Source organism: Synchiropus splendidus, chromosome 2 (genome assembly GCF_027744825.2).
Source record: "Synchiropus splendidus isolate RoL2022-P1 chromosome 2, RoL_Sspl_1.0, whole genome shotgun sequence".
Taxonomy (NCBI): domain Eukaryota; kingdom Metazoa; phylum Chordata; class Actinopteri; order Syngnathiformes; family Callionymidae; genus Synchiropus; species Synchiropus splendidus.
The window spans coordinates 10,379,304-10,406,506 of NC_071335.1; the positions used below are offsets into that span (position 1 = coordinate 10,379,304).

General features: G+C 43.5%; 3 protein-coding genes across 17 annotated transcripts; 2 read left to right on the forward strand and 1 right to left on the reverse strand.

The window, feature by feature from the left end:
• Positions 1 to 1,289: 1,289 nt before the first annotated feature.
• LOC128754905 (microtubule-associated protein 9-like) lies at positions 1,290 to 12,988 on the forward strand. Of its 15 annotated transcripts, XM_053857879.1 has the most exons (22): positions 1,290 to 1,523; positions 1,644 to 1,720; positions 1,810 to 1,869; positions 2,108 to 2,158; positions 2,299 to 2,357; positions 2,665 to 2,741; positions 5,036 to 5,098; positions 5,167 to 5,240; positions 5,798 to 6,004; positions 6,722 to 6,843; positions 6,938 to 8,579; positions 8,651 to 8,741; positions 9,312 to 9,937; positions 10,002 to 10,086; positions 10,147 to 10,205; positions 10,284 to 10,333; positions 10,504 to 10,639; positions 10,721 to 10,807; positions 10,889 to 11,050; positions 11,163 to 11,308; positions 11,629 to 11,773; positions 11,840 to 12,988. In XM_053857879.1, exons 11-22 carry the CDS (start codon positions 8,508 to 8,510, stop codon positions 11,954 to 11,956), a joined length of 1,776 nt encoding a protein of 591 aa, XP_053713854.1. In that variant the 5' UTR covers positions 1,290 to 1,523; positions 1,644 to 1,720; positions 1,810 to 1,869; positions 2,108 to 2,158; positions 2,299 to 2,357; positions 2,665 to 2,741; positions 5,036 to 5,098; positions 5,167 to 5,240; positions 5,798 to 6,004; positions 6,722 to 6,843; positions 6,938 to 8,507; the 3' UTR covers positions 11,957 to 12,988. The 15 variants fall into 15 exon arrangements, with proteins under 15 accessions (XP_053713854.1, XP_053713853.1, XP_053713859.1 ...); XM_053857878.1 differs by having other exon boundaries at positions 1,810 to 2,158; positions 2,274 to 2,357; XM_053857884.1 differs by having other exon boundaries at positions 1,810 to 2,158; positions 5,050 to 5,098.
• A 1,587-nt stretch (positions 12,989 to 14,575) lies between these two features.
• LOC128754038 (UDP-glucose 6-dehydrogenase) lies at positions 14,576 to 22,209 on the forward strand. The gene is made up of 12 exons (XM_053856351.1): positions 14,576 to 16,205; positions 16,916 to 17,077; positions 17,464 to 17,565; positions 18,026 to 18,226; positions 18,293 to 18,490; positions 19,927 to 20,074; positions 20,146 to 20,240; positions 20,308 to 20,438; positions 20,602 to 20,738; positions 21,040 to 21,131; positions 21,201 to 21,311; positions 21,481 to 22,209. Exons 2-12 carry the CDS (start codon positions 16,916 to 16,918, stop codon positions 21,589 to 21,591), a joined length of 1,488 nt encoding a protein of 495 aa, XP_053712326.1. The 5' UTR covers positions 14,576 to 16,205; the 3' UTR covers positions 21,592 to 22,209.
• Positions 22,210 to 22,239: 30 nt separating this feature from the next.
• Positions 22,240 to 27,006, reverse strand: LOC128754039 (lipoyl synthase, mitochondrial-like). The gene is made up of 11 exons (XM_053856352.1): positions 26,853 to 27,006; positions 26,496 to 26,671; positions 25,701 to 25,794; positions 25,492 to 25,572; positions 25,220 to 25,376; positions 25,053 to 25,110; positions 24,837 to 24,965; positions 23,155 to 23,300; positions 23,011 to 23,081; positions 22,666 to 22,777; positions 22,240 to 22,530 (listed from the first exon to the last, which is right to left on the reverse strand). The coding sequence occupies exons 1-11, from the start codon at positions 26,934 to 26,936 to the stop codon at positions 22,469 to 22,471; spliced, it is 1,170 nt and encodes a 389-aa protein (XP_053712327.1). The 5' UTR covers positions 26,937 to 27,006; the 3' UTR covers positions 22,240 to 22,468.
• Between the last annotated feature and the right edge of the window lie 197 nt (positions 27,007 to 27,203).

The following is a 27,203-nucleotide window of genomic DNA, read 5'->3' on the forward strand; positions in this document are numbered from 1 at the left end:
TGGACGGTGTTGTTTGGTCTGTGTCCCCTAAAGCGGTCGCTGATCTCGGACGATCTCCCTCGCTAGCAGGGCCAAGTTGGGGGACCATCCACAAATTCTCAGTCGTGAGTGAAAACTTTTGCACTATTTCATCAATATCATCTAGGAAATGTGTAAACACATTGGAGACAGAAACTATAATTTCATGACTTTGCTGTCATGATTTTATTATTATTATTATTATTATTATTATTATTACACACTTATAAACCTGTTCAGTTTTAGCATCTTACTCTGGTAGTTTCATATTTTTCTAGAATAGAAATTTGTAGAAAATGACTAATTATCTTTGAAATGGATCAGAAGTGAAATGGCGACCGCAAGTGTTCGAGACATATGAAGGACCTCCAGAAGACATTAAAGCTCTGTGTGCGACACACAAGTTTGGTGACTGAGAAGCGCGGATGCTGTGTCAAACTTTTCAGTTGTCTTAAAATGAAGTTCGCCAAAACTAGATCACTGACAATGCATGTTGCCATCTGACACTAGGTGAAAGGAGATGTAGCTTTGTGCTTCAAGGAGAAGTTAAATGGTACGTTTTACTTTTCTAGTATTCCCAGTGAAAGGCCCTTCAGTGACTGTTTAAAAAGTTGGCCCCTTGTGTGGTTGAGTTTGACACGTCTGCTGTGGGACCGTTGATGAATTGAAGGTCAAGGGCTTTCCTGAGAGAAGTGCCAGACCCTTTAGCGAGGCCTTGACATTCTCTCTGTCTCTGGTGTCGTAGCGAGTCAGCAGGCTATTCAGTGTGTGTGTGCGTGCCAATCGCAGGTGTTTATATTCATGATGATGAGGAAAGCTGACTCCAAGCACCCAAGATGGACTGACTCCAAGCACCAGAGGAACTGGTAAAAGCAAAGTAGCTTCCTGGTTAACAAGCCAAGAAATGAAGAAGGTCAACAAACCAGAGGTAAAAGTTTTCAAGAACCTCAGCTGACTCCTGGCTTTTTATGTTCTGTTGTCTCACGGACCCAGTTTTTCTCTGTTTCGGCAGGATTCAAGTGATGGGAAAAGGTGATTTAATTTCCTGTTTTAAATAAATGTTTAATTTTTATGTGATGCACATGGTGCATCACATAAAAATGTGATGCACATGGTGCATGTTTATGTGATGCACATGGTGCATCACATAAACATCACAAAGCATCACAAAACATATGGCTTTAAAGAATAGAGTGTTGTCATCTGTAATAATGTCATCTTGTAATACGTGTCTTAGACGTAAGGCCAGGTTGAGTCTCATCAATGATTGAATCTAGAACAGACTTAGTTCTTTTAGCAAATATTAAAGTGAATTTTTTAATCGTCATTATTGAGTAAACAAATTATCAATAAATATCTGCTCAATTTTGGAATCAGAGTGGTCATACCTTGAGTTGACAGAAGACATCCTTTTTCTTTGAAATACAAATTTCAAATTTTCCATTTCAAATTAAATTGGTGCCATTTCATCTTTTAATGTTTTATAAAATTCAGATCTGTCACAGGTGATTTATTATTTTTCAGATTTAAAATAACATTCTGTACGTCTTATAAGGGGATGGCTTTATCACATGCCTTATGCTGGTGTGAAAAATGTATTCAACTACTGTATGTTTTTGTATCAGGGCGACATGAGATCAAAGGACGCTGTTCTCTTTCCTGCATGGAGCCGACAACAGGACCAACCAGATCACTACTTCTTGTATGTTGAGTAGAAATTAATTTCCTAATATGCAATATTGTAGTTATGCCTCAGTATAACTGTGTTGTGCTTCAATGTTTCTATTACAGGTGTCACTGGTTTAGGAATCCTCTTTTTGGTTTGAAATAAGCTTTGTTCTATGGCTCAAGGTTTGTATTTAATCTTTGTTCCACAACTTGAAGTTTGTATGACTAATTGAATTGTTTGTTTGCGAATTGTTTGCATATATGACTGCAATTGCAAACAGTTTGTGTTTCAGCCTTGTTCTATGGCTCACAGTTTGGATTTTAGCCTTGTTCGTTGGCTAAGGGCAAGAAGCTCCAAAAATATTGGCATGTTAATGGCGAAAGTAGAAGTGTGACTGTGTTTTATTTTTTGTTTTTTCAGAGCTTTCCTCAACGAACATCCACAAACCACTGAGGAGTTATGATGCGCATGGTAACTGCTGATGTTTTTCTTTTCATCATTTTCTAATATCTACATTCTCTTTTTTGTACCCGCTGTCCATTCCACTTTTACGAGGTAAGATCAGAAAGACATTTAGTCATTTTAGTTAATCTGATTTTGATGTGTTTTAGAGTGACATGCTGTTTGCAAGTGGTGATGTGCAGCATATGGAGAGGTTCTTCATTGAAGGGTATGGTTTCATTTGCACCGGAAAACCGAATTGCCATCACAGTAACACGGAAGAGGATTATTTAATCTCAGAATTCTGACTTTAAAGTGAGAATTCTCACTTTAAAGTCAGAATTCTGCCAATTTTTTTTTCTTCACTGGCCCCAATCCTCGTCCGTACTATTTAGACAATAGTCTAAATCTAGACTATTGTGAGTAAAAAAAAAAATTTAATAAGTAAAAAAAAAAAATTGTACGTAAACAACCATGTACGCATGCGTTTTACCAGTAAACGTCAGTTGGTAAAAATGCGCAATTTCCGGTTCCAGCACTGGAATTTCCGGCGGACCACATCATGCAGTGAAACGGGACGAGCTGAACAGCAAATGTAAATAACTGAGCAGAGGTAAATGTTTGAAGCAAGGCTTTGCATTCATCAGCAAAATGACTCAATGTTTCTTGATTACTGCTGCTGTTTTTATGATAGCTGTCTTTTACCGCCTGTCATTGCGTCCTCAATGACGTTACTTTATGACGTTACATTAACGTTGAAGTAACGATAGCTAGATAACTAGCCATCGTTAGCTACCTAGCTAGTTGGTCGACATAATAGGATATGTGTCCCGTCGGCTGAGATGCTGGTGTAAAACATGTGAAAAGATTTAATAGATCAGTGCTTTTTCAGGTTCATTTCGTACCGGCTGAGGTACAATGCAAGCAGAGTTCAATAAAGCCAAGTTGTAGACTCCTCAGAAAAATAACTCAGTTTGAGATGGGGTAGAATAAAATGATTTAAATGTCGAACAGAAACACTGTGAGAGTGAATTTATACAATAATCTGCTTGTGACAGTAACTTCTTGTTCTGTCATACATGCCACGCCCTCTTCTGGTCTTCGACATGGGTTAAGCCTACGCCTCGTGCCAGAGAATTGATTTGCGTCATTGGATCATTTCATCACCCTCTGGTGCATTTGAATATGGCTTGTTTTTGCTCTTCATGTGAGGCGATTATGGTGCCTGGAGACACCCATGACAAGTGCTGCACTTTTCAAATCTGTTCTGCTCTTGATTCATGTGCGGCTTGCGTCGACCTCCCGTCAGGAGAGCTGCGCGTCAGAGAGGCTGTCCTTCCGTGGGTCAGAGAACTGGTCGGGCAGACCAGTGAACCCAAACCGGTCCGTCGAGGGTGAAGGGGAGGGCATCATCTTAACCCATGAAACCGTGGGAACAATATGATGAGTCGGTCTTCATGAAAGAAGGCACAGCCCTTCTGTTTCAGTGGACAGTGGCCAATGTCAGACGACAAGGAGGACGCGGACCCTCAAGAGAAAGAGAAAACACTTTGTGGTCTGTCGATGAGCTCAGAGCAAAGAGAAGGATACGCCCAGTCACGGTCTGCCCCAAGATGCAGGACCTATGGGACCATTCTACTGGGGATATGGAGGCCCCAGCTTCTATCAAGACTAGCGGATGTGTACAAGCCGAACGCCAAAGTGGCGGGAGTCAACTTTATTCGGCGCCTCTCAGGCATTGATTGTGCTTGTCACCAACCACCTCCCCGTGGTCTATGGGGAAGCAGGCGCTCCCGGACGAACATTCCTGGTTTACGTCCCTTATCTGCTCTAGTACAAGCTAATAATCTCTCCTTGTTAGTGGGCTCGATGGACAGGAACCTTTGTGACAAGGAATCGTTGTCCGCTGATGAGATCCACATGGTCCAGGTCGCTATGGCTGCTTTGCTGCTTCATAGTGCCGGCCTTCATGATAGACAGAGGAAATGGATGCACACTTTTACAAGTGGCGGCGTGGAACATGTGGTTGGGCCTTACAGGACTGGGGAACAGTGAGAGACAGGTCCTCTGGAGTACCCATAACAGAAGATTCACTGTACGGTGAGGGTAACACCAAACATGGGGAAAGATTCAAAGGTTCGAGGAAGACTTTGGGACAGTTGTCTGGCATGTTGGGCCTGATGTGCCAGAGCCGCTAACCTCCCCCCTTCAAGTGAGATGGTTTGTGTGTTACAGTGGTCAGTCCACTGGGAGGGTGGTGACCACACAATGTTTGGCTCATTGGATCAGTGGAGTTATCTCCAGAACATATGAGGCCTCAGCAGATGAGCCCCCTGACAGGTTGACGGCCCATTCACCCAGGGCGATCTCTTCGTCACAGCCTTGTTTAGAGGTGTGTCCATGGCGGACATTTGTGAAGCTGCATCTTGGTCTTCAGCTTCTACTTTTGCTTGAGCTTATATCAGAGATATGGCGTTCCTACAGACAGTCTCGGATCCACCCTGAGATGGATCGGGCTGGTTCTTCTATCGAAGGGTTCTGAATCCGGTTGGTTCTTTGGTTGAGGGCCATTCTGGAAGGGAACACATCTTCATGGTCTTCGCTGTGGTTTCAATGGATATTGAAGCCTGTTAGAAGGCGTAGCACGTATGACATTGACATGACCTGAATGTAACTTCAGTTTTGTGAATATGTGATTAGCCAGTCCGCCCAGCAGGAGCCGTTCTTTCTCTGAGTTTCTAAAGGGAGACCAGCAGTGGGGAACAGGGGGTTTTATTGGGAGAGGTGGAGCCTACCTGGATGGAGAGTGAAGCGAATCAATTCTCAGGCACAAGGTGGAGCCTCAGAGTGGATTAACCAATAGCGAAGCCTGTTCACTGTTAACGCAGAAATGTTGATTATTTCCAGCTTCTCTTCTGTAGAAACTATCTACCCTGAAAAATAGAAAGCCAAAGCCGTAGTCATTCCAAGGTAAATAATAATTACCAATAACTGTATGTTCATCTAATTTGTGTTAAGTGTTTGTGTTGTGCTCGCAGCCATGAATGCTAAGTGTTGCTGGTGTCACATTTGTGGAAAGGAGTTGGAGAACGCCATACCGGATCACCTTGAGGTTAGGATAAGATCAGGGAGCACAGCTCCGCTATTAGAGGAGGCAGAAGTACCGTACATCATAAAAGTGAGTTCACCCTTTGCATTTATGTTTTCGGTAGCTAAAGTAAGTACATCCGACATGCCCTAATTGTGCCCAAACAGTACAATATTTGCATGAAAAGATGCAACAGAATGTTTGCAAAGGGTGTACAGTAGAATATATAAGTCAGTAGAACACTTTATTGACACTCACGCGATGTACTGTACTTGGTGCACATCCTTCACAGTCCTCTTTAAGGTCGTACCTAAAAATGTGCACTTTAACATTGGCGGCATATTTCACTACATTTTGACAATAAAACCTGAAAACTCTCCCTATGCTGGCAATTTTCCCAGTGTAGGGAGGCCCTATGTTGCTGAATTGCTGGGGAGAACCATGTTGTTCCCTCACGGATATTGAATGGCTGTGGTTAGTTAGTTTGTTGCACTGACTAGATCTACGCATTCTACTGCAGAAATCATCTCAGTTTGCCTTTTGAAAAAACGATCGATATACTATATACTTTTTTTCAACAGCAACTTCTGCCTGAAGGCCACAGCCATGCCCTATGTCATTACGCACCACTGGAGAGAGGTTTCACCGCCTTCATAAAGCTCCAACTTAGCACCAGAGAAGAAGCAGAGACATGGTTGGAGGACTTCCAAAGGTCCTCAGGAGTGACACTAAGAGTTGAAAAAACCTATCCTGTTACTGAGGATACAACACGACGCAATGGCTACAGAGTAAGATTATTTAATTGTTAATTGTTATGTTTTGTGTTGTTTCATTTCTAAGATATAAGAATAGAGCTGTAATGATGTAGTCTTGAAATCTAGAAGCATCCTTGCAGTTGCAAAAAATAGTTCTGCTCTGCTGGTACTGTACAGGCCGAAAGTTTAGACACACCCCTCATTCAATGTGTTTCCTTTATTTCCATGACTACTTACATTGTAGTGAAGGCATCAGAGCTGTGAATGAAGACATAAACAGAAAATTGTGCAATTACTGAAAACATATTGTATATTTTAGATTCTTCAAAATAGCCACCCTTTGCTTTGATTACTGCTTTGCACGATCGTGGGACTGATGGTGGTTTTCCAGCAGGTGACTCCATCATGGAGCTCGAGTCGAGGGTTTGCAGTGCTGTCAACAAAGCATATGGTGGCTATTTTTGAGTCGTCTGAAATATAAATATATATTACAAAATATGTTTTCTTTGCTACGTAATTCCATGTATCCCGCTTCATGTATTTGATGTCTTCTGCAATGCAGACAGTAGTAAAAATGATGACAAAAAACGGAATCAGATGTGTCCGAACTGTGCCTGTACTGTACTTGACAATAATGTAGTGAGTCATTTGAAAGGGCTTTGGTATCAACATAGAGACAAAGAATTAGTTAGTTGAGCAGGAAATGTGGTGTCATTCAAGACTTGTACTGAAGCTTCTCTGGGTTCAAAGGTTGACATGAAATGCCAACACAGCACCAAGCAGATGGGATCCGGTGAGAGGAACACACAGTGTCCTGCTGGGCTCTACCTGGTGTTAAAGAAAAGCAGGCACAGTCAGAACAGGAAGTCCAGGTTGGCTATTATGTGCACCAGAACAGTTTATAAATAGATCAACATTGTGTATAATCCAGCTTCCATGCTCGTGTTTCCTTTTCATTCTGCATAGATCCAGTGATGCTCATATTCAACAGGGTTTTTTGCTGCACGTCACCATAAAACATCACCACAACCACCAGCTTGCCAGTGCCAAGGACTTACCGCTGCAGGATGTGGCCAGAGAGAAACAGGGGGAAGTCTTACAGACTCGTTCTGAGATGACGCCTCCTCAGCTCCAAAGTGAGCAGCTTGAAGGTCGACTCAGATCCATGTTCGAGGGCCTCATGGACAAGCTGAAAAAAGACAAGACTTTCCAAGCCCCAATTGAATCCTTTGTGTCAAACTACGAACGAATCCACTCTGACAGCAGCCTCATTCCAGCACTGTGCGCATTTGGTGAGACCAGGAGTGCAGCTGCGCGTCACAACAAAATGCTGCCAAGAAAGGTTCTGCAAATGAGCACGGAAACAGGTGTGCAGCCCACAGCTATTGCTTGCCGAAAGACTCTGCTGGAGGGCAGACCATCCCTCATCTCTGGTAGACCTCCAAAAAGAGCCTGGAGGGAGCAGAGCAATGGGAAGGTTGAAGAGAGGAGCGGTGCACCACACTCCCGTGGCCAGTGTGTCTCCGTAGGTCAACATAGCGACTACAAAATACATTTTTTCAAATAAAGTTCTATTTTACCATGTCTATGGTTTAAAATCTACCTTCTTACACAATTCTGGTATCTAGTAGCTCTGCACAGCAAGTTAACAAGTTGGAGCACAATACTTAGTCACACACACACACACACACACACCAACAACTACCCATTCTATCTCTTGCCATAATATATTATGTATATTGTGTATATTTATGATTATTTATTTACATCCCTTTTTTCCCCCTTTAATAACGTCTTTATGTTATCCTGGAAAAGGTAATGTAGTTTTGAAAGGGAGTATTCTACTCAGTATTCTAAAGGTCAACCCAGTTATGACAGTGAAGTCTAATGATGGAGACTTTTATGTGTCTCATTCTCGTGTGTTGTGATTTATCATCTCGCTGCGTTACTCTGCATTTATATGAGGATTGTGTGGGTGAGGGTGGATGATGGGAAATTTTATTGAAGATTTTATTGAGATTTTACGGTCCAGAACAAGACTTATTCAGTGAAATCAGTAATATTTCAGTCATATTGTGGTGTCAAGAGGCCCGTGTACACTTCCTCTATTGTACGCTAATGGAAATGGGTGATCGGCCACACCATTATCATTCAACAGGTTGATTAAATAATACGCAGTTAATCAGAGGGAATTAAGGATGGAACATCGAAGTGAGCAGTGAAGTAACATTAACAAAATAAACAGCAATTTGCCTTGGCGCATGCGCATTTTGCAAAACGGAAGTCAGCGTCTCCATGGGTAACGGTCAACAAGAGCGTAAATCTGTCGCTATACTTATGATGAAAAAAAAAACCCTTCTTTGAAGTTGGTCAAAGGAGAGGCATCTAATAGTTTTCTATCAATCACCCGCTTCTCTGAAATGCAAGCATTAACTAAACAAGCTATATGTCGATGAAATGTTTAATGCCCGAGCACTTGGCTAGTTTCAAATAGCATGCTAACTGGAATCATAAGATGTAAAAGCTGTTCGTTAACATGAAAAGTCAGGACTTCGAAACTCTCGCTTACACGGAGAGTCCGAAAACAGCGAAACGGACAACATTCCAGGTATGATACACTCTGCAACTCACTGACATTTGTACTCTAATCGAGATGGTCAACCAACTGTGTTGGTGTAGGATGAACTCCAGGCTGCTGTGTCCGCCAGAATAAAGAGAGCTGACAATAATTCATATCCGGATGACTTCGAGAATGAGGAGGAGGAGGACGGTAAGTTCCGTGTTCACAACACTTTTAAACGGCATTGGGCATGTCTCAACATATGGCGTCTCTGTTTACGTATGTGTTGGCTGTTCCTTGTTTTCCACTGTTTAGAGATATTATCTGGTGAATACAAAAGTTTGGTATATTATACTATGATGGGATAAAATTTTCCAATCCAAGCTTATTCTCAAATTTTCTCAAAAAGAAGGTCTGTGTCCAAAAGTAAAGGAAAATGCAGCGAGCATAGATAGATAGACAGAGCAGTAGTTGCTATGTTGTCATGCATTGGCAGTTTGTTTATTATAGGTAAAAGCTCTCCCACTGTTCACTTTCCTGTAAAAGTACATAAAATTTACATCTAAACTCACGTTTCCTTTTCATGTTTCATTGGAAGCTCACTAAGCAGCAAAATGCTTGTGATCATGTCATTATTTTTTAGCCAAGATGGTCCTGGACACAGGACTGTGCACCCGAGGTGCTATGATAAATGAAAATTATATTCCAGAATGTGAGGTCTGTGTTTCATTTTAATTCAGTCTTGCGTGTATTCATGCTTTCTTGTGCACCTTTTCACAGAGTTTTTAAATGAGCTGCTCCAGTCAAGGAAGCATCGGTCAGATGCATTTAAAGCATCAAGAAACAGACCCCAAATCAATGACTTTGATTTATCAGATGATGAAGAGAAGCACGAGAAACCAAAACGAGTGTCCTTCCTCAAAACTGCAAGAAACAAGTCACCTACCCCAGACACAGAACTACTGGAGCCGTGTGATTCTGCGGGCTTGCCCGTCGCTGGACATAACAGCCTCAACTGTGATTTCAAACCACACTCAGAAAATGCCAGTGGAGATGGAAAACAAATTGGAAGTGATCGGTTGGAGTCTAACAGCCCAGAATATCGGAGGTCATTGAAATCTGAGAGTGAAGTGGATGAGGCAGTAGAAACAAATCATGAAGAAAGGCCACCCACTTGTGATAATGAACAAATTTCTTCAGAGGGTCTGAGCTTGGCGCCGCCAAGGCCCAAACCACGACAGAGAACTCTGGTCGATAACCAGCATGCTGCAGAGAAAACGTTCGATATACTGGACTCTCAGGACTCTAGCAGACCGCAGACGTCCACTGAATCCCCTGATGCATCGAGCACCGTGCCTCAAATCTCGTCTCCTGACAGGATCACAGCCAGAAGCTGCAGCCCTCACGTGAGATAACTTATTTGACACGCTGACAGCGCTGAAAGTGTCCACTAATTGTGCTCTGCTTCAGTGGACAGATGAGGAATCCGCGTCAGATACAAGCACAGCGTCTCAACAAATGAACTGTCCAAGAGTTGATCCTGATTTATGCCGAGGTAATGAAAGATTTGTAAGATATTTTTTACTGAAATTTAAACATTTTTTTTCTTTTTCAGAAGGATCAACTCTTGAAGGGAGCAAGGTGCAGAGGAACAATTCATTTGAAGTGACCATGGTTTGTTATCCTGATATATATCAGTCATCATCACATTTCATTCAAGTTTTACTTATGTTTGATGGGTCTTTTCCTCAGAATCAATCCTCTGGAAATGTCACATTTGATCTTGGAAAATCTCGTAGAAGGTCAGTTGACTTGGGGTTCTGTCTATTGATATCCATTTTGTCTGGTCAGATTCTACTTCAGCAAAAAAAAAAAAAATTTAAAGGGCTACTTGAATGAATGTTTGTGTCTTTGATAACACATGTCAGTAAAACCCTATGTTAATTCCCTTGGGTTTATTTTAAATTGACAGTGTGCGGCCACAATCCTCTCACAAGTTCAACAGCATTGAATCCAAGTATTTGGGTTCTCTCAAAGTTTTGGACTTAAAGGTACCAGAGGATTGTCCTCCACAAGAAGCGGATTCCCTGAGGGCAACTATTTATCAGGTGAGTGTGAGAAAATCCCTCGTGTTTTTTTGTAATCCTAACCCTACTATAGAAAGTTGAATCATCTTTCATCTTGGGCAGGAGTGGCTCCGGAAGAAAGAGGAGAAGTCCAAGGAAAGTTTGGAGTTAATGAGGAAGGAGAGGATTCTGAGGCAGGAAAAGAAGAAGGTGATTGTTCAGCTCCAAATTATGCATTTCAGTGTTTCAAATCTGGCGCAGGATGAAATGTATATTGTTGCACTTCAACAGGAAGAGGAATCAAAAAGAGCGGAAGCCACTGCCTCTTATGAGGCCTGGAAGCAAAAGAAAGCAGAGAGTCTCAAAGCCAGATTCAGAGAGAAGCAATCTTTGATCCAAGAAGAACAAAAAAAATTGGAAGAAAATGAAAAGAAAAAGAATTCTGCGAAACAGGTATATTCATTTTAAAAGTTAGTTCTCTGAGTAAATAGGTCACATGATGAAACTGACTATAATCTTATTCAATAGACGGCAATCTGATGTGTCTGTCGTTTCGTGATAACAGATGTTTGAACGATGGAAGGCGGAACGAGATAATATCCTCAGAGAAAAGCACAGAAAGCAAAAAGAAGCAGAGAGAAAATGCCAGCTGAAGAAACAGGAAGAAGAGGAGGAAAGGATGAGGAACAGCAAATCTGCTTTTTCTAGCTGGTGAGCCACAATGATTGAAGTTTTGCCTGTATGCTCGGATGTAGGACCCAAGTATGATGCATAAGAGAAATAAAAAAACCTTTCCTGTAACTTCTAAGACCCCCTAATGCACATGGGCAGAACGTGTTGTCCGCACAGGTGAGAGCCTGGTCGTACTTGTCGGGGTGTGGGAACAGCGCTTGCATACAAGTCTGAAAACCTCTCATACTCAAATCCAAGTGCCCCTTGCTCTCCAGTGTGTTTAAACTCTAGTTTGCAAAGAAACACCACCTTTTTATTCTGTAAAGTTAGCCCTCATCCTTCATCCTCACCTGCTGCAGGTATGAAAAGAAGAAACATGTCATCCACCAACGGGTGGCGACAGAACGCAAGCAAGGCAGGAACCAAGCAGAGGAGGATCGCTACATGAAAGAGGAGCGCGATAAAAACGCTATAGAGGTGTACGAGCAGTGGCTGGTAAGGATGGTCTGTTTTTTTTTTGTCTTGTCACTAATGATTGTCTGTGATGTAATAATTTCTTTTTGAAAATAGGCCAGGAAAGACCTGGAGCAAAGAAGAAGAAAACATGAGCGACATATCAGAGAGATATTGCAGGACAGTCCTCCTCCACCCTGGAGCCCTCCAAACAAGACCACATCAACAAGATAGCAACTAGTGTGTCTCGTATAGAATCCAGTTTCAATTGTTATTTATGATTTTAGGATTGAGGGTTGACAAGATGTGTGCAGGTGAGGGGGTACCTATTGCTGAATACTGGTTCTAGGAAGTACAAGAGGAAGAGTGCAACTTTCATCTGGATTTCCAACAAAGGGCTAAGAAATGAGTGTGTCCCCCACACACTTCTGTTTGTGCTTCTGTTTTATGTGCCTGTGTGTGGGGATGTAGTTTGTCAACTGTAAGTCTGAGACTATTGCTCTCTCAGGGATATGATCTGATGCCTTTTGTGCTGTAGAAAAATCCAAAGTCCCGGTTTGATCGTCGAATGTGTTGTTTACTTAGGGACGGGCGTTAGTCAGCAATGTGTTTTTTGGGAGGTTGTATGCCGGTTGTATGTGCACCCTGAGATGCATTCAATTACAGTCTCAAAACAAGCATACGAAGGTGGTTGCAATTGAATTGAGGTTGCTTGTGTTTGTTGCGTAATTGGGATGTGGCACTGTAGTTCATCTACAAATCCTTCTGGTTCCACGCATTCAATTGCAGACCAGGAGAGCCAGCAACAAAACAAAAACAGCTAAACAAAACACAGTAAAGGGCAACCTGAGCTTAGTAGTAGTATAAGTACTTTGATGCTGGAAACTCAGTGATTCTATGAGTAGTTCAATTCTGATCAGCTAAGCTTATTGTTTAAAAACAAAGCTCTGTGAGATGAAAAGCTACGCTTTGGTCTCTACACTCATCGGCCTCATTGGTGTTGTGTTCTGACTGAAAGAAGGTGAGTTGCTGTGAGTTAACTAAAGGGAAAATTGACAGCAGAACTCAAATGTTCAGCTGCACTCTGAGGAATATCTTGGAAATGGAATTCACTATTGTGGGTCAACACATGTGACCTGTGCCAGCAAACTACATTTGTTAAGTCTTTCGTGTGACATTGATTTATTTTTGTACTGTTTTGTATATGCATATATATTTGTAGTGAAACTGCAAATAGATATACAAATGCATAACTAATAAAGTCATCCGTGGGAACTGCTTCATGTCCATATTCTTTTCACTTCCACTTGAAGTAATGGCGAGGAATGTCGCCTCGCAGTGAGGTTGTAAATAGTGGCTGTATCTTAATTGCTGCTGTGACTCTTAATTACAAGTTCCAACAGGGACAAATACTTTTGTTTTACTACTCTGTCACGCCTCAGTGCCCTGAAGCCATTTGAGATATGGTCCTTCAGTCATCAATTTCACTGTTTCCAGAGTATCCATGATGGCTGGCTTCACTGCTCTCCCTCAGTCTTCAGATTTGGATGAGGAGAGCTCAGTTTGGGTTTTTTTTTAAAGTCCAACTGACTTGCAGATGTTTGAAAATGGCTTCACACAGCTGTCCATACTAACAACCTACAATTACCACATTTACATGATGGCCCCTCGCAGTGCAGCGTGTCCTGGCCATTGTGTGGCCCCAGAGCCAGCATCAGACTTCTTTTAACTCTAATATCATCTCCTCAATTCTAGTCTATGTTTCAGGTTACACTCAAGTCACATTAACGTTGTCATGTATATATTAAGTGTACGCATGCGTCTGTGTCTGCATTTAAGTACTGTAGGTGTGTAATGTTGGGGTTAAGTATGCATTTTGGTTTGTTTCTTTTTCTGAAGTAAAGGGTTATGTGCAGTCATTCAGGCATTTGTGTGAACTGACTTGTGACTTTGTTTGTGCATCTATTCTGAGAAGTACTTGCATGTGTATATATCTGTGTATCACAGCCTCCTTCATCCACTTGTGTTTTTCTTTGTATGTGTGTACAAGCATGTTAGAGTGTAAGTATGTTTATCTCTATAGAGATGTGTCTGTGAGTCATTTTAGAGGCATGTTTTTAAATATTTGTAGGTTTGTGTCTCCACCTACTACTATGGACTGGTGCCCTGTCTGTCAATCCTGAACAGGAATAAGAGTTATATAGTTATATAATAAAGATGTATGTGTATACGTCTCCACCTATAGTTTTGTGTGTACTTGTTAATGTGACCAAATCCGAGACGTGTGATATATGTTTTCTGTTGGTGTGTTTATCCAGACTAATAATCTATTCCAAGTTCAGCTGCTGAACTACAGAAAGTCTGAAAATAAACATGCTTTGTTACATCAATAATATAACTGGGTTGTGTTAAAAACTTTGATGTATTTATTGTTTTATTGACTGGGTGAAGAGTGTAATAATACACGTGTGACGTCATGAATATGTAGGTTAGAGAAGGGACATCTTTTTTCCCAATCTGTGTCCATTTGTTGTTGTTCGATATTGTGTTTTAGTCAGTGATTGTGCCATTGACTGCAAACTTACGCAGCAGTTCTCAGCCAGTGACTCGGCTGCAGTGTGGAGAGGGCTTAACAACCTCGATCTTGCACAGGACCTGAACAACTTCTATTGTCACTTTGAGCAGCCATATCGCCTCAACACCTCTGTGGTCTCTCCACCCCCATGTTCCACGAACGATGTCACTGAGACAGCAAAGACGATCACAGTCACTGATCACAGTCACTGATGAGCCACCTTCTCCCCTTCCCCCTCCTTCTCTTGACATCATGGAGCAGGACGTGCTCACTCAGTTCAAGAAGCTGAACCTTCAGAAGGCTGCGGGTCCGGACAGAGTTTCTACTGTGCTACTGAGCTGGCTCCAGTGTTCACGGACATCTTCAATGCTTCCTTGGTGTCCTGTCATGTTCCTGCCTGCTTTAAATCCTCCACTATTATTCCTGTTCCCAAGAAGGCCAGGATCACAGGACGAATGACTACAGAATGACTACAGACCGGTGGCACTGACGTCTGTGGTCATGAAGTCCTTTGAGCGCCTGGTTCACTCTCACCTGAAGTCCATCACTGCTTCTCACCTGGACACAATGCAGTTTGCCTACAGAGCCAACAGATCTGTGGACGATGCAGTGAACCAGGCCCTTCATTTCATTCTGGAGCATCTGGACTCCCCAGGAACCTATGCCAGGATCCTGTTTGTGGCCCTCAGCTCTGCCTTTAACACGATTCTTCCAGCTCTGCTTGAAGACAAGCTTCGCCAGCTCAACGTTCCTGACTTCCTCTGCAGATGAATTACAGACTTCCTGACCAGCCAGAGTCAGCGTGTGCGGCTGGGGACGACTGTCTCCGACACTCAGACCCTCAACATCGGGTCTCCTCGGGGCTGTGTTCTCTCTCCATGGCTCTTCTCCCTGTACACTAACTGCTGCACCTCCAGCCACCAGTCCGTGAAGCTGATCAAGTTTGCGGATGACACCACCATCATCGGACTCATTTCAGATGGAGATGAGTCGGCTTACAGGAGGGAGGTGGAGCGGCTGGTGTCCTGGTGCAGCCCCAACAACCTGGAGCACAATGCCCAGAAGACAGTGGAGATGGTTATAGACTTCAGGAGAGTAACAGTTTCTCTGTCCCCTCTCATGTAGGCTGGTTTACCCATTCCTATTGTAGACTCCTTCTGCTCCCTAGGAACCACCATCACTGAGGACCTCAAATGGGAGCCAACCATCAGGTCCCTCATCAGGAAGGCCCAGCAGAGAATGTTCTTCCTGAGGCAGCTACAAAAACTACGACTGCCGACGAAGTTGCTGTTGGAGTTCTACGGCCATCATCCAGTCCATCCTCACCTCCTCCATCACTGTGTGGTACAACAGGTCCACCTCCAGGGACAAGAGCAGACTGCAGCGTATCATACGTTCTGCTGAGAAGGTGATCGGTTGCAACCTGCCACCTCTTCAGGACCTGTATGTCTCCAGGACCCATAGACGTGCAGGTCGGATCAGAGCCGACCCTTCTCACCCTGGACATGGACTGTTTGTTCCTCTTCCCTCTGGCAGGAGGCTACGGTCAATCCAGACCAGAACCTCCCGTCACAGGAACAGCTTCTTCCCCTTGGCCATTTCCGCTAAAAGCAGGGAAGCTTCAAGCGAGCATGCTCTTATTCTGAAAGCCCCCACACCGGAAGCGCTTACTGGCTAGTAGGACGTGCTGAGTAGGGACGTGGACCAGTGTGGGTGAGGAGGACCAGGCGGGTGGAGTTCTGACAGCAACCAGGTGGACTCGGAGAACTCCTGAAGCTTTGCTGCAACCTCTCACCTGGAACCAACAGTTTCCGACAATTCCGAAGTCCGCGTCGTGTCCCGTGTTTCAGGAGCGAGCCGCAAAACCATCTGCACTGAAGTTGGCTGCTGAGTGTCGAGTTGGCAAAGGTGAGTCCCGGGTGCTAGCTGCTCCCACACAGACCCCTTTCACGGCCGGACCAGTTCCATTCGCGGGGACGAGGGCTTCTTGACAGAGGGTTACAGAGCACCGCGAAACATTCAACATATGAACGGGAGATCTGGTTAAAATTCTCATAATGAGGTGTTTCAGCCGAATGAATGGCTCTTTATCTTCAGTGCCAGGTTACACCGGTGCTGCTGGGGGAGTGTGGGGGGGTCAGTCTGCCTCTTGGTCCTGAGCCTCAATGGTTTAGCGAGCCAAGGCTACTTTATTCAAGTGAAGATGAATAAGCCTCTCAGCTTCAGTTCTGTCTAACGCAGCGCGTGAAACTGGACCCATGCCACCGACCAGAGTCACAAAATGAAATTTTATTAAATTGTATTTTTTCTTTCTGTCTCATTTTTCCTCGTTTCTCGTTAGCAAGAGCCAATATGGATATTAAATGAACCGTTATAACTATTATTATTTAATGATAAACATGAGCCAGTACTTTAAAAAGTGAAATATGGTTAGTTTTCTGAGTGAAATATAAACATATTGGTAATTTGGCTGCTGTTTAGGGAATGAAGTGGTAGTTTTGTTCAAGCTCTCCCTTCAGGTGGCCCATTGTGTTGGTGCATTTATATAGACTTAAATGATGAGTGATGGCTCTGACTTTTTATGAGCTAAATGAGACTGATGTTTGTTTGTCCTCTAGATGTTTCAGATAAAAAGGATCTGCTGCATTGGTGCCGGATATGTGGGTGGACCCACGTGTAGTGTGATCGCTGCGATGTGTCCGGAGGTCACCGTGACGGTTGTCGATGTCAATGAGTCTCGCATCAAGGCCTGGAACTCTGACACTTTACCCATTTACGAGGTTAGTCGTGTTCGGGTTCACGGGAGTGTGGCCTCAGCACCGATCCAGAACAGCCCACCAGCTTGCTTCACTAGAGCAAAATATCTGACCTCTACATTGCTTTTAATTGCCACCGGGTGGGTCCCTCAGCTGAGGCTGAGGAGTGGGAGAAAGTTCTCGTTGCTAGGAAACTATTCTTGACAGTGACGGAGAACTGAGTGAAGTCACAGGGCGGCTTTTGAATTTTAATTGGTCGCAGGCTGTTGTGGTGATGCAACCCTTTAGGAAACCAGACCAGATGTGAGATGTATTTCTGCCATGACGAAAGCAAAAGCCCTTCCACTGACGACTCACTATTTTGTCATGCTTTTTAAAAAAACTTTTCTCTCTTGTTCCTCCTTTCACAGCCGGGCCTGAAAGATGTCGTTGAGTCATGCAGAGGAAGAAATTTGTTTTTCTCCACAGACATTGACTCAGCCATCCGAGAGGCAGATCTTGTTTTCATCTCTGTGAGTCCACCGCACACTCACACCCTTTCACTCTGTAATGAGCGCGCGCACACACACACACACACACACACACACACACACACAGCAGGACACCACTAATAAACACTCAGAGTAAATAGTTAAAATCTTCAGTATTCCTTGGCGTCTCATGTCATGTGACTCTCTCTCGGGATGTGAACAAATCATGATAGGTAAATAGTAGCATGGACTGAAGGACATTTATAAGCACATTTCCAAGACAGTCTGATGTGAGCCCCTATTTCCTACAAAAACCACACTGGTTGTTGCCACCTACAGCACAGAGGTCCTTGAAATATGCCTCCAATAACCAGCATCTTTTCTCAATCCGGAGAACAGGAGCACGAGTCCAGTTTTGTTTTGAACACTGTAGAGAGAGTAGATTTTTGCGACCCTATAGCTGTGCAGGAGCAGCATCACAAGGGTTTCTCCTCTGCTGCAGGTCAATACTCCCACAAAGACCTATGGGATGGGGAAAGGTCGTGCAGCGGACCTGAAGTTCATCGAGGCCTGCGCTCGGCGGATCGTGGAAGTGTCGGACGGATACAAGATCGTGACAGAGAAGAGCACGGTCCCCGTCCGAGCGGCGGAGAGTATCAGACGGATCTTTGATGCCAACACTAAGCCGAGCCTAGAACTGCAGGTGAGTGGACGCAGAGCCTCATGATGAAGCAGGTGTGCAGGTTCTGAATGTGGCCTGTGTTTGCAGGTGCTGTCTAACCCCGAGTTTCTGGCGGAGGGAACCGCGGTGCGGGATTTGAAGGAGCCGGACCGAGTGTTGATTGGCGGAGACGAGTCGCCGGAAGGCCAAAAGGCAATTAGAGCGCTGTGTGCCGTGTATGAGCACTGGGTGCCCAAAGAGCGAATCATCACCACCAACACATGGTCTTCAGAGCTGTCCAAACTGGTGAGTTGGACTCGGGTGGCCAGGTGTTTAATGACGAGGGTCAGTGAAAATAATTAGCCGTCAATGTTAGTGTGGATTTGATTTTTTTCAACCGGTTTCATTTTTATTTAGTTAGTTTCAGTTTAGTTTTTTATTAGTTTTGGGTTTTTTTCCCGTTCAATATGGGGTACTGGAGCAAGATTGAAGAACAAATGGTAATAACAATAGACACGATTTTTTCAAGTTTAAAAGAAATCAAAACACTTATTAGACGTTGTTCGTGTAGGAGACAAATTGAGTGTCAGCTGCTCGACCCCCAAAATAGTCCGTTACCCACCTCTAATTGTGGATGAGACGGTGAGAATTTTGTCAATAAGGTCAGGTTGTGAGAACAAGTGCCTGAATTAATTATCGTTGTCCGACTTTGGTGCAGAAATGTTTTTGTTTCATCTGTCCAATACCAGTCAAATAAGTGAATATAAACCTTTAGATGCCAGAGATTTTCTATGAAATATTGATTTCATTATTTCAAAAGACCGTAGCTTGTGTCACTAAGAAGTTGTTGCAAACACGAGTTGACTTTTCTATCGGACTGCTGTCAGTCCGACTCGCTCTCTGCCTGTTCTCCTCAACTGTGGGGCAGTTTTCAGAATCTTATTTACTCCAAAACTGTGATAGAAACACGCCCACAAAGGCTGCTCAGATCGAAGCCAGGGTGTCTGCCATCTGCTAGTGTGAAGTAGTAACTTCATCAGGCTTCATATTTGCAGCTTGGCTTGTTTAAAAGAATACACCAATGCTTTCTCACGCCGTCTCTTTGACGGATTTTACAATCAGATTTTTCTGAAAGTAAATGCTTGCTAGGTCATTGAGGACACTGACAGACCAGTCTGGTGTGGTTCTGTCCTTGGAAGTTGACTTGCTGTCTGGGAATGCTATGGAAGAGAATATTGGAGAAAGTTGAGACTAGAAAAGGAGGCCATGGATATTAAGGGGAGAGAAGACGAACTGGCAGACAAGGTGAAACAGTCAGTCTTAAAAGGAAAGACCTTTGCAGGGTTTTTTGATTCCCGTTGGTTTGTGTCACTGTTTCATTTGAGCGACAGATAAGGTGGGTTTTTTTATGTTCTGAGGCTGATAGTCCTGCTGCTAGTGATGCATTTAATGTAAACTGTTGCTAGCCAGTAGAACATTGTGCTTTAAAGCAGGCATTTTTATGTTCACTCCCTTGGCTCCCTCCAGGCACTCTGGTTTCCTCCCACAGTTCAAAGCATGGAGCCATAAGCTGTCCAAGGCGTCCGTGACAGCTCGCTCTCAGCAGCAAGGATAGGTTTCAGCTGCCTGTAACTACATAGATTATTAATTCTAATATCGCAAAAAGCGGACCCGTTTTTTAAACTAAAAACTGAAGTGACCTCACTTCCATGGAGTCACAGATGCTAATGCGCATTTTATAGGCAGCCAATGCATTTCTGGCTCAAAGAATCAGCAGCATCAACAGCATCAGCGCCCTGTGCGAGGCCACGGGTGCGGACGTGGAGGAGGTGGCCAAGGCCATCGGTATGGACCAGAGAATCGGCAGCAAGTTCCTAAAAGCCAGCGTGGGTGAGTGACTGACTGCAGGTGGCTGCTGATTTTGGTGAGGACCCATGTGACCCACGTGACTGTCTGGCCAGGCTTTGGGGGGAGCTGTTTCCAGAAGGACGTGCTGAATCTGGTTTATCTGTGTGAAGCCCTGAACCTGCCCGAGGTGGCCTCTTACTGGCAGCAGGTGAGAAGTTGAATCCAGCCCGTCGCCTGTTGGGGTTCTCTTCAGCCGCCCTCTCTGGCCCTCTCAGGTGATCGACATGAACGAGTATCAGAGACGGCGCTTCGCCTGCAGGATCATCGACTGCCTCTTCAACACAGTGACTGGCAAGAAAATCGCACTCCTGGGTTTCTCCTTCAAAAAAGACACCGGGGACACGCGGTGGGTGTTGTTCTCACAGGTTAAACATTAATCCTTGAACAAATGGCACGTATAAAAAGGTGCTGTGTCATTGTTGATCATACCTTTACCTCAGAGACACTCCTGCCAGCGCACCGCAGTGAACCCTGATCCTTCCCTTAACGTGTTTCTGTCGTAACCGCAGAGAGTCGTCCAGTATCTACATCTCCAAGTATCTGATGGACGAAGGGGCCAAGCTGTTCATTTACGACCCCAAAGTTCTGAAGGAACAGATCGTCCATGACCTGTCCCAGCCCAGCATCTCAGACGACCCAGAGAGAGGTGTGTGTGTGTGTGAGAAAACTTGTGAAATTACAGTTGGTTCAATGATGAGTTCAGTTAAGTGAGGTTGTTCTTGTGCCATGTGAATCTGATGTCTTATCTTGTGGACTTTGAGGGTAATTACTCAGTATCATTAATGCATTAAACAGCAAATGATATCAGCCTTTGACAGACAATATTGTCATGCCTGATTTGTTCTGGACTACTGTTCTTCAGCTGGACTTCCTACGAGTGCCATTTTTTTGTGTCAGCGATGGAATATTTCTCTGAAATGGTCTTCATCATCAAACTCTTTTGTCAGTGTCGGAGCTGGTGACCGTGACCTCTGACCCCTATGAGGCCTGCCAGAGTGCCCATGCTTTGGTTATCTGCACCGAGTGGGACATGTTCAAGGTACCAACCCTTCGTTCTGTACAGCACTGCGTGTTAAGCAGAAGGCTACACTGTTGTTTCACACCGCAGGAGCTGGACTACGAGAAGATCTACAAGAAAATGCTGAAACCAGCTTTTATATTTGACGGCCGCAGAGTTCTGGACCACTTGCACGCCTCCCTCCAGAACATCGGCTTCCAGGTGAGGGAACGATGAGACGGCTTAATATTTAAGCCAGTTTTAAACCTCTTAAACAGGTTGCGTGTGAGAACTCTACTAGATTTCTAAGGCTAATGAATCTGAGTGGCTTAGAGGGGAAGTCAACTTGGTTTCCTTCAGTTTAGACTTGTGTCACTGCGCTCTGTTCCAGATCGAGACCATCGGGAAGAAAGTGACGGCAGCCAGGATCCCCTACACCCCTGCAGCCGTCGGCCCTCGTGCCCCTGCCATCGAACCCCCGAGCAAGAAGACCAAAGCCTAAAGCCTGCACACATTTGCGCCACATTCCTTCATCAACTACAAGCTGCATTCACGCAACAATATTTTAAATTACTGTTGAGAGCAATGCGCCTCCCACATTAGGTCTGAGACATTTCACCTGCTCATCTGAAAAAGTCAGACACTTTATGTTTTAACTTGTGTTGTCTATAAATCCTGACTTCACATTCTCAATGTTGAATTATCAGATTTGGAATTTTATACTTCATTTTCTTCAGATGGACTGAAACATTTCTGCAGAAAATGAAATAATGTGCATGCGGCTTTACAGTTGTCAGCTCCAGCCTTACAATCATTCATTTAATGAAGCTTCAGACCCAAAAAGTGTGAATGTGATTATGAATGTTGATTCTGAATGAAGTTAGTCAACAAGCCAGTTTTTAAAGCATTTCAGCATTCAAGACTTGAACCCACGCCTACACGCACTCATGTACCTTTAGTTTTATACAGTGTTTACTACAGTATAGCCTCTGAATAGAAACATTTTATACTGTTTTTAAAGTATTTTTATACCATCATTTTAATCAATGTCCTTTTTTAAATCTGTCATTGTACTGTCTATTGGCCAATGAAATAAAATGTGCGTCCAATCTGCTTTCTATTTTCAAAACCACAAGGACACATCGTGATAAGTGTTTTTATTATTCAAACAAATATACATTTGTACAAAACTTAAGACAGAAATATCTATGAAATAAGTTGCTTCTTGGGTTTAAAAGGAGTTTAAAAGTATCTCTCAAAGACTGGGTTTGGTTAGACGTTCATCCGAGACATCAACCTGAAGCTGTGTGAGTCAAAGCTGCCCTATTGCAGAGGGCGAATTAAACCGATTCACTCGTCCCACCTTAAAAGGCCGAATTTCACTCCACATGATTGGCACCTTCTTTTCTTTGCCTCAGCAGGTTCTTCAGAAAAAACTCCCCTGAAAATAGAATAAAAAACATGTGGCTCATTGTGGTGTGAACACACTCGTGTAGTAGAGAGTGGGAGAGGCATCAATGCACCAGAACCAGCACATTTTGCAAATCATCCTTCAGAAATGTGGATTGCATCTCACCTGCTTTGTAGGAGGATCGAACCAGCGGCCCGCTGGCAGTGTAGACAAACCCCATATCAGTTCCAACTTTCTCCCAGTGAGCGAACTTCTCTGGAGTCACATACTCCTCCACCTGATCCACGGCACACATGAAGTGAATAGATAAGACCACAGCACAACTGAGCAGCATTTGATTTATCTCCAGCTATATTATATGTACTAAACTTGAACTGTTGACTGTTAAAGTTACTAATTCTTCAACAACACTCTTTACAGTCTTGGCTTGTCCTAACCATCCAGCACTTAATGGGGTCCCACATTCCCCTCAGTAGAGCTACAGTCCATAGTATTAAGAGTATTCCGTACCTTGAGGTGTCTCTTGGTGGGCTGCATGTACTGCCCCAGAGTCAGACAGTCCACTCCAGCCTCTCGCAGCTCTGCAACACAGCGTCGAGTTCATTGACAGTGATGCGCTTCTGGCAATAAATCACCAAGTGTGAGGACACGCACCAGTGAGAGTGTTGAGGACTTGTTGGTCTGTCTCTCCCAGCCCCAGCATGATGGAGGTCTTCGTCAGGACGGAGGGTTTGACTGCTTTAGCGTGTCTCAGGACGCTCAGCGACTGGTCGAAGTTTGCCCGAGGGTCTCGCACATGTCTGAGTTCAGAGGACAAGATGTCACCACAACTTAGAAACATCTCAGAACTATTTATTTATATCCAGTATATTTAGGCTCTAGCTCAACACCTCCTCACAGAATAGATAAGGTCAGTGTTGCCCATTTCATTTTATAAAATTTTGTGTCCTACACGGCACCACAGTGATAGGTAATTTATTTAAATCGACACATTTGTGGGTCATTTTGGGAGTAAATCTATTCGCACTAGTCCATTATTTATTGAGGTATTCTCGAAAACGGAAGCACGCGCCATCTGCTGGTCAAACAGAGTATTTTCTCTTTTTTGTTTGATTTTTTTTATGTGTTGCGGATATTTTTAAGCGCTGTTTGTTGTCATATAAACATACTGACGAAAACATACAATTTATGTAGCACCTTTCAGAACACTGTTCACAAACAGAACCAGAATAGTACATACATGCATGGTTCAATAATATCTCAGTAGAAGCAGGAGTTACAGAGTAAACTCTGTGTGTTTTAAGGGTCGAGCTTGATGTTGTGTTCGGGGTCTCCTCAGTCAGAGGAACTCGTAACAGATAAGGTGCCGTTGTCGCCAAAATCTAAGTCTTGACTTTGAGAAGGGAGTTACAGTAGTCCAGTCAGGAGAATATGAATGCAAGAATAGATTTTGAGTATGAATATAGAGTATGGAGCACCTGTCGGAAACAAGACTGGACTGATTTTTAATGTGAGGGTAAAAGGAAAGTGAGGAGTCAAATAGGACACCGAAGTGATAGGAGTATAGGAGGTATGTTTTTGGACAAGTGGCCGAGGCTGCTGTCAGGGAAGGTAGGAAAGTTTAGTGAGGGAAAGGCTAATATTTCTGCTTTTAACTGCTTCAGCTGAGGGACATTTTGTGCCATTCAATTGGTGGCATCAACAAGACGTGCTAGCACAGCTGAAATACATGATACTTCTATATCTGGTGACGTTGCATGATTTCACCGAAGATGGAATGGGACCGAAAATGTAACGCAGTGGCACACCACAGGCAAATTTAGCTTTGGATGACAAGAAGTTATCTACGGTGTCCTGTCAGAGACACATGACAGGAACCAGCTAAGAGCAGGAGTGAAGATTGTGGTCAACAGCATTGAATGCTGCACTGAGATCTAAAAGAAAATGGAGCTTTTGTCCACTGCTTTTATAAGAGCTGTTTCTGAGGTGTGTCCTGATCTAAAACCAGACAGGATTTTTTTCACAAACAGGTTTCTGACACATTAATTCTACAATTTGAGAGGACACCATTTCTTCTAAGACCTTAGCTCAGAACAGAAGTTTAGAAATTAGTCACTCAGATTGTTATGAGTGTAGACTAGGTTTCTTTCAGAGGGGTTTATGAAAGCATGAGTATTTTCTAATGCTACTAAATGATGTGTTTAATCAAATGCAAAGTACGCTCACAAATATTAAGAAAAAAACATGCACAGCTTTTAATTGCAAACATCATTTAAAATCACAGAAAAGCTATATATGTATATATATTTATAAACTGAAATCATAAACGGCATCACCTCTGCAGTTCGCGCACCGTCTCCACGTTGTGAGCGTACACGTCCAGTCCTGACACAGCAATTTTCCCCACAGCTGCCAGGTCTCCTCGGAAATCAGGAGTCAAACATTCCACAAGGATGTGAGGGTTCCTTAAAATGAAAAATGTTGACGATATAAACTCACAAAACAAGACGTCTATCTTTTCTGAGGTTGTCTTTAATCCCATAAGAGTCTACCTTTCCTTCAGGTGGGAGACAGTTTTGGCAAAGTGCTCTGCTCCTCCATCTGAAATATCTGTCCAGGAAAACAAAGTGGTCTTGTAAACATCCACTCGCTGGACTTCAGTTTGCACTAAACATGAACCCCATTTATATCAGGTTGTTTAAAGCATGAGGTCCATTACCGTCTCTGTCCACTGACGTCAGCACCACATAGTCCAGGCCCCAGGCAGCGATGGCTTTGGCTGTGTTGAAAGGCTCATCAGGGTCCAGTGGTGGAGGCTGTCTTGCTGTTTTCACAGAGCAGAACCTGCAGCCCCGCGTGCACGTATCTCCCATCAGCTACACAGAGGAAGTCAGTGATGAAATGGCAGCGTGAAATGCTAAACATAAGTGTATTTTTATCTTATTAGAAAGAAAGAGATTCGTGAGTCAGTCGGGTCACTGGGTCACTCACCATGATGGTGGCAGTCGCTGTGGCATACTCTCCTCCGCCCCAACATTCTCCAATGTTCGGGCACCTGGCCTCCTCACACACCTGCACACAATACAAACAAATGAAGAGGTCATCCACTGTCATATTTACCTTAAACCTGACCAGCATCATATCTGTGACTCACAAGAGTCACTATCAGGGGCCATGCTGTTCAAACTTCAATGACTCACAGTGTGAAGGTTGAGATCTCTCAGTGTGTTCTTGAGTTTGTTGTAGTTCTTTCCGATCGGGATCTCTGTCTTCAACCATGGAGGGAGACGCAGCCTGTTGTAACACCACACAGTTAATGGAGTCCTAAACATCAAATAGACTGTCCGGGTCTTCATGTTGGTTCACGTGGCCGAGCCCGACAGTTCATACTGTACACAAGCAACACTTTTTTCATTTTCTTTTTCACCACATGTTCATCATAAAGTACTGACACGTATTAGTTTGTTTACAAGCATTTTTTTTTTTACAAAAGGAGCAGAAATTTTTATTATACTGTCATCTCTTTTTCAAGTTGTTGTACTGTTGTTTGGTGTGCGATTGAAATAAACATCTCCCTCTTTCAAATGTATGAACAATTTCTCCAATCTAACACTTTAGATTGGGAAAAACATCAGTATTCATACCTTATTTGTTTAGGGTTCATACTTGGTTATGGTGTTGTTTAGAGTGAGCCTTCACTGACTATTCCAGGGTAAAATCTAGTCAGTCTTAATAATCAGTATAGTGATTAATTATTGGCTAACACACTGTGAATGTGCATATGAATAAGCAGTTTATTTAGGGTAAATGTTCCCTATTCTAAAGTGTGGCCAAATAATTTAAGACCCAGAAGGCAGCCATGTCTTAGATTAGAACATGTGAGAGGACAGAGGGTCGCGTAGATAAACACTTATCTGTACTTTAAACCCTCGCTTTCTCAACAATCAGACAAGACTTAAGTATTACTTTTGAATTTAACAGAAACCACCACCCACCGTTCTCCCTTCTGTCGCTTCAGGTTGCCTCTGTACTCTTCCCACTTGCTTTTCTCGGACAGTTCTCCAGAGATGAAGTCTTGCAGATCAGGTCCATCTTCAGACAGCAGATCCTTCTTCCTGTCCGCTGGACTTGGAGAGGAACTAGCAGCAGTTGACAAGCCGCCGGTGTGAAGCTTAAGAACGACATCATCACCGAGTTAGTCGACCGCCATATCAGCAACATTGCGAATACCGTGAAGATCCATAACAACATCAGTCAAGCAGAGAAGTTATTTTCAAGAGCAAGCAGACAAGTCCTACACAACACGACACGACATGAAACATGACACTCAAGGACACTTTGGAATTACTTACATACGGAGCACTTTTGGAACACAGCCATAGATTATTGATAGAAAAACGACCAACTAAACATGTGCTGTGTTTCAGCAACGCCATAGTGTTAGCAGTTAGCCAGCTGTCCTTGACAACAGAAATCGATATTCGATTGGTTTGGCCTAAAGAAGAATTCACGTGATCGCGGCGGGGTGGGAACGTGTGTCAACATATACATGGGAATCAGTAAATATTTAATGACAGGCGACAAATAATGTATCACACAGTACGCTCTACTTGACTGAATATACCTGATGTATCAAAGGCAAATGGATAGCGCAATTTCCATTCATAAATAATAAAGAACTATGGACAATTATACCGTTGATA

Coding starts and splice junctions, on each gene's coding strand:
- LOC128754905 (XM_053857882.1), top strand. CDS start 8,508: ATGAAAAGTCAGGACTTCGAAACTCTCGCTTACACGGAGAGTCCGAAA. Junction 10,206..10,283: donor ATTCATTTGAAGTGACCATG/GTTTGTTATCCT, acceptor TCTTTTCCTCAG/AATCAATCCTCTGGAAATGT. Junction 11,774..11,839: donor AGCAGTGGCTGGTAAGGATG/GTCTGTTTTTTT, acceptor TTTTGAAAATAG/GCCAGGAAAGACCTGGAGCA.
- LOC128754038 (XM_053856351.1), top strand. CDS start 16,916: ATGTTTCAGATAAAAAGGATCTGCTGCATTGGTGCCGGATATGTGGGT. Junction 17,078..17,463: donor ACACTTTACCCATTTACGAG/GTTAGTCGTGTT, acceptor CTCCTTTCACAG/CCGGGCCTGAAAGATGTCGT. Junction 20,439..20,601: donor AAAGACACCGGGGACACGCG/GTGGGTGTTGTT, acceptor TCGTAACCGCAG/AGAGTCGTCCAGTATCTACA.
- LOC128754039 (XM_053856352.1), bottom strand. CDS start 26,936: ATGGCGTTGCTGAAACACAGCACATGTTTAGTTGGTCGTTTTTCTATC. Junction 25,573..25,700: donor GAGATCTCAACCTTCACACT/GTGAGTCATTGA, acceptor TATTGTGTGCAG/GTGTGTGAGGAGGCCAGGTG. Junction 25,111..25,219: donor GACGTCAGTGGACAGAGACG/GTAATGGACCTC, acceptor TTTCCTGGACAG/ATATTTCAGATGGAGGAGCA.